Source organism: Leptonychotes weddellii, unplaced genomic scaffold (genome assembly GCF_054177405.1).
Source record: "Leptonychotes weddellii isolate Sample4059 unplaced genomic scaffold, ASM5417740v2 HiC_scaffold_17205, whole genome shotgun sequence".
Classification (NCBI taxonomy): Eukaryota; Metazoa; Chordata; class Mammalia; order Carnivora; family Phocidae; genus Leptonychotes; species Leptonychotes weddellii.
The window spans coordinates 248-4,254 of record NW_027755501.1 but is presented as its reverse complement, the minus strand read 5'-3'; the positions used below and the strand labels follow the sequence as shown (position 1 = coordinate 4,254).

Genomic DNA, 4,007 nt, shown 5'->3' with positions numbered 1-4,007 from the left:
GGGGGCACCGTCTCTGCCCGGGTCCCACTCTGGGGGGCACCGTCTCTGGCCCGGGTCCCACTCTGGGGGGGGCACCGTCCCTGCCCGGGTCCCACTCTGGGGGGCACCGTCTCTGCCCGGGTCCCACTCTGGGGGGCACCGTCTCTGCCCTGCACCTGAGGGTTGATGTCACACCCCACAGTCCGAGGGGTCATCACCTTCCCTTCAATCCCCGTGTTCTCCAACCTGCTCTCAGTCCCCGTGACAGCAGCACCTGTCTGGTCACCCACGCCAGAAACCGGGCACCATCCGTGACTCTCCCTGTCCTTCAGCCCACACGTCTGACCCGGTCACTTCGGACTCCAAGCCATCCTGCCTCGCGGTGTCTCTCGGACGCCTCCCCTTCTCCCGACGGGCCTTCCACCTGCAGCCTGGGGACCACTCTCAACCACAGACTCACCGCCAAGACGTCGAGGACACGGGCCGTGAGCCAGGCGCTGGGCTGCGCCCCCCAAGCCGAGCTGGGGTCCTGCTGTCACCCCCCACCTCTGCTTCTGCTGCTCCTGCCGCCAATGCTCCTCCCACCTCAAGCCTTTCCTGGACAACTCCTTCAAAGTCCCGAAACCCGCCCCCCCATCTTAGCTGTTCCTCGCTGGGGGCCCACGACCCCGTGCTCCCCGCCATGCATCAGGCCTCCTTTTCCCGCTATCCTGCTGGATGGGAGGACGTGACATCTGGTCCCACCAGGAGCCCCCCCTGCGCCCACACGGGGCCTGGCCGGGCACGTGCCCACCAGCACTGGTGGAATGAAGGGAGGACAGAGCAGACAGAAGAACCAGCTGCCTGCGCTGCCCCCCGCCTCCCGCGCCCCCCCCAGCCGCCACCCACCTGGCACTGGGCTTGGTACTTCTTGGCGGGCCGGCCCACGATGAAGATCTGGGAGGGTGGCAGCCCCAGCACGCTGTAGACAGAGATGTCCTTCGCGGAACCGTAGGCCGCGCTGATTCTGATGAAGCACTGGAACACATGGCCGCCGGCTTCACCCCGCGTCAGGAAGCGTCCCTGCAGGAGCCGCCCCTCCCGCCCCGCCCTGCACCCCAGGCAGCTCCCAGGGGATTCGGAACCTCAGCACCTCTGACCCCACTGGACAGGGTGCTACAGGACCCAGGCCCAGGACCGGAGGCCGGGTGTTCCCCGCCCGCACCCCCCAGACTGTGGTGCTCACGCAGCTCGTCGGCCGGCCACCCCTGATGCTCACCCTCCGGCTGCTCACTTTGAGCCCCCACTCTGGTCCCACCATCGCTGGGGATAGCCCACTGACCACCTCGGCCTCCACCTTGGCTTCTTCAACGGCAGTGGCCTCCAGGGCTGAACCCAGAACTGCCTCTCTGGGCTCTGACGGTCCGCCTCCCCACTCCGCCCCTGCTCCTTCCCTCGCAGTCGCTCACAGCTTCACCTCTCAGGGGCCTGGGCCCTTCCTCGTCCCCAGCCCCCCCGGGCCACGCCTCCGCTGCTGATGACCTCCAGGCCTCTGCGCCTGCTTGACCTGGGCCTGACCCTGTACACACGAGCCTCAGAGAACATCCCAGGCTCGTCTACCTCAGTGCCTTTGCACAGGCTGTTTCTTTGGCAAACTCACACGCAGGCTTCAGGACTCAGCTCAGAAGATGCCGCCTCCTAGAAGCCTTCTCTGCCCCCACCCCCCGCCCGGGCAAAGCCGCCTCAGTCCTCCTGTTTGCCCAGGGTCCTGTGCTAATCTGGGACCAGCACGTTGTCGGTTCACCTGTCCTTCCTTCCCTGAGTCAGGGACTGGCAGACTTTGCTGTGAAAGCCCAGATAATAAGTACCGTGGGCTCCGCACTCTCGCACCCACAGTTAACACCACGTAAGCAAATGATGTGGCCGGGTTCCAACGCAACTGTGTTTACGGGCACTGAAATCTGGGTTTGCTATCACCGTCACATCATGAACTGTGATCCTCCTTCTGATCTTCCCCCCAACCGCTGAAAGCTACAAAAACCATCCTCAGGTCTGGGTCACACACACCAAGGCTGTGGGCTGCACTGAGCCCCTGGGCCCGCCCTCCATCAGCGGAATGCAGAACGCAGACCGTGGGGCCCTGTCCACCGTGTCTGATGCAGGAGGGGGAGGCAGAGCGTCTACCCGTCTAAGGAGCTCCCAGGGGACGCTGTGCTGGGGCCTGGGTCCCACGGTGAGGACCGCTCCAGGTCACAGCTCGGGAGGAGAGGACGGCTCGGTGCCCCGAAGCAGGACCCGGGCGGAGCACAGTGGCCACTTAGGTGTCCACTGAATGAATAACCAGAGACAGAGACAGAGTTCAGGCTTCGGGGGCAGGAGATAAAGGAGGACGCGTGTGACTCAGGAATCGTGGGTGAATCACCGAGCCCCAGTGAGCCGCGTCGTCCTCACGGGTCCCTGCGGACAGCACCCACCTTGCGGAGCTGTGCGGGCTCCCAGCGAGACACACGGGTGTGCTCTGCACCCAGGCGCGGTTGCAGGTGGAGGGCGGAGGCGAGGAGCGTGCAGCAGGGCCTGGGGGCTGATCTCTCCCCTTCCCGGCTGTGGGGACTCACCTCCTGCACGAGGTTGCGGAGGAAGATGGCCTTCTGCCGCAGTGGGTCATGCACCAGCCCGTCCGAGAAGAAGATCATGCCCTGGGGGAAGTTGTGCTGGGAAAGCCAGGACACCACCCGCTGCTTCTGCATGTCCGGCCGGCCCGTGATGTACAGGATTAGGTAGCCCAGGTCCTGCCAGTGTCTGTGGACACACAGCAAGGGGGGTCCAGCCCCCACCCCATGCACCTGCAGCCCCCACCCCCCCTGCAGCCCTCCTGAGGAGCCCCTGGGGAAGGACTCCAAAGCCACACTGGGGCTGGGCCCCGGGAGTCCCGGACATCTCCCAGATGGCCAGCAGACACCGCATGCCCACCACCAACTGACCCCCACTGCTGCCCCCTCTGCTCCTCCCCTCCTTCCAGCAGGATCTGACCACCCTCCCCTCAGCTTGCTTCTCTGCCCTGGCTCACAGCTCCCCCACTCCAACCCAGCCCGGGCAGCCCCCCAGGACTGCAGGCCCGTCTGCAGGGTGGGGGCACGGGGGAACTGCCACCTAGGGCTGACCTAGGGCCGACAGCCAGGCCTGGCAGGGCGTGCTCCTGCAGGCTGCGCTGGGGGGCCGCTTCCTCCTTATCCTTGGGGCTGTTTCCACGGCGACATCTGTCAGTCACAGACCTATCCCCTCACTCCATCCTGGCTCCCTGCCGTGTCCTCAGGTCTCCCTCCTCTGCGCGCCTGGGGCCCGCCCCTCCACACACACAGCGGCTTTGCTGCCCACAAGCCTTGTGCTCTGCAGCTGCCGCCCCCTCCCCTGCACAGCCTCCCTGGCTTCCTCTCTTCCCGTGCCCATGCCCCTGTCTTTCAGGGCCCCCTCCTCCAGGAAGCCTTCCCAGCTTCCCAAGCAGAATCAGCCCCGCGGGAGGGTGCTCTCTGTTGACCTCACCCGGAATCCCGGCTGCAGGATGCCAGCTGGGCCCGACCTGCTGGGGCTGCTGGGGCACTAACCTCCCCCCAGGCTTGTCAGAGACTGGGGGTTTCCAAACCTGGAACCTGACCTGAGAGATCCGGGAGGTTTTGCAACAAAGCATGGGCCCAGGGGTCACCCCGGGGACTCCAGCGAGCTCTGAGCTGGGGCCCAGTCGCCTGTTTATCAAGAGCAGCTTCTGATGAGTGGCGAGGTTTGCAGAGTGCCACCGTGGCCCAGGCACCCAGGTGGACAGGCCCAAGCGCTGGACGGGTCCCGGGGGGGCAGGACCACAGTCTCCCCTTCCCAGCTGTGGGAGGGGGACGCTCACTCACTCATTTGGGCGGGGGCTGGAGATGTCGTAAGAGAAATGAATGCCCCCCCCCAGCGGGAATTGGAGCCTGTCCAGGGCCTGCAGGACCAAAGGGCATCTAGCGGTCAGCTGACTCTGGGAGCCCCTAACCCAGGCTGGCCTGCTCTCCCCACAG

General features: G+C 65.8%; 1 protein-coding gene across 1 annotated transcript; it reads right to left on the bottom strand.

Moving 5' to 3' along the window:
• Positions 1-657: 657 nt before the first annotated feature.
• On the bottom strand, positions 658-2,821 carry LOC145718543 (membrane-associated phosphatidylinositol transfer protein 3-like). The gene is made up of 2 exons (XM_081810042.1): positions 2,574-2,821; positions 658-996 (listed from the first exon to the last, which is right to left on the bottom strand). Exons 1-2 carry the CDS (start codon positions 2,703-2,705, stop codon positions 685-687), a joined length of 444 nt encoding a protein of 147 aa, XP_081666168.1. The 5' UTR covers positions 2,706-2,821; the 3' UTR covers positions 658-684.
• Between the last annotated feature and the right edge of the window lie 1,186 nt (positions 2,822-4,007).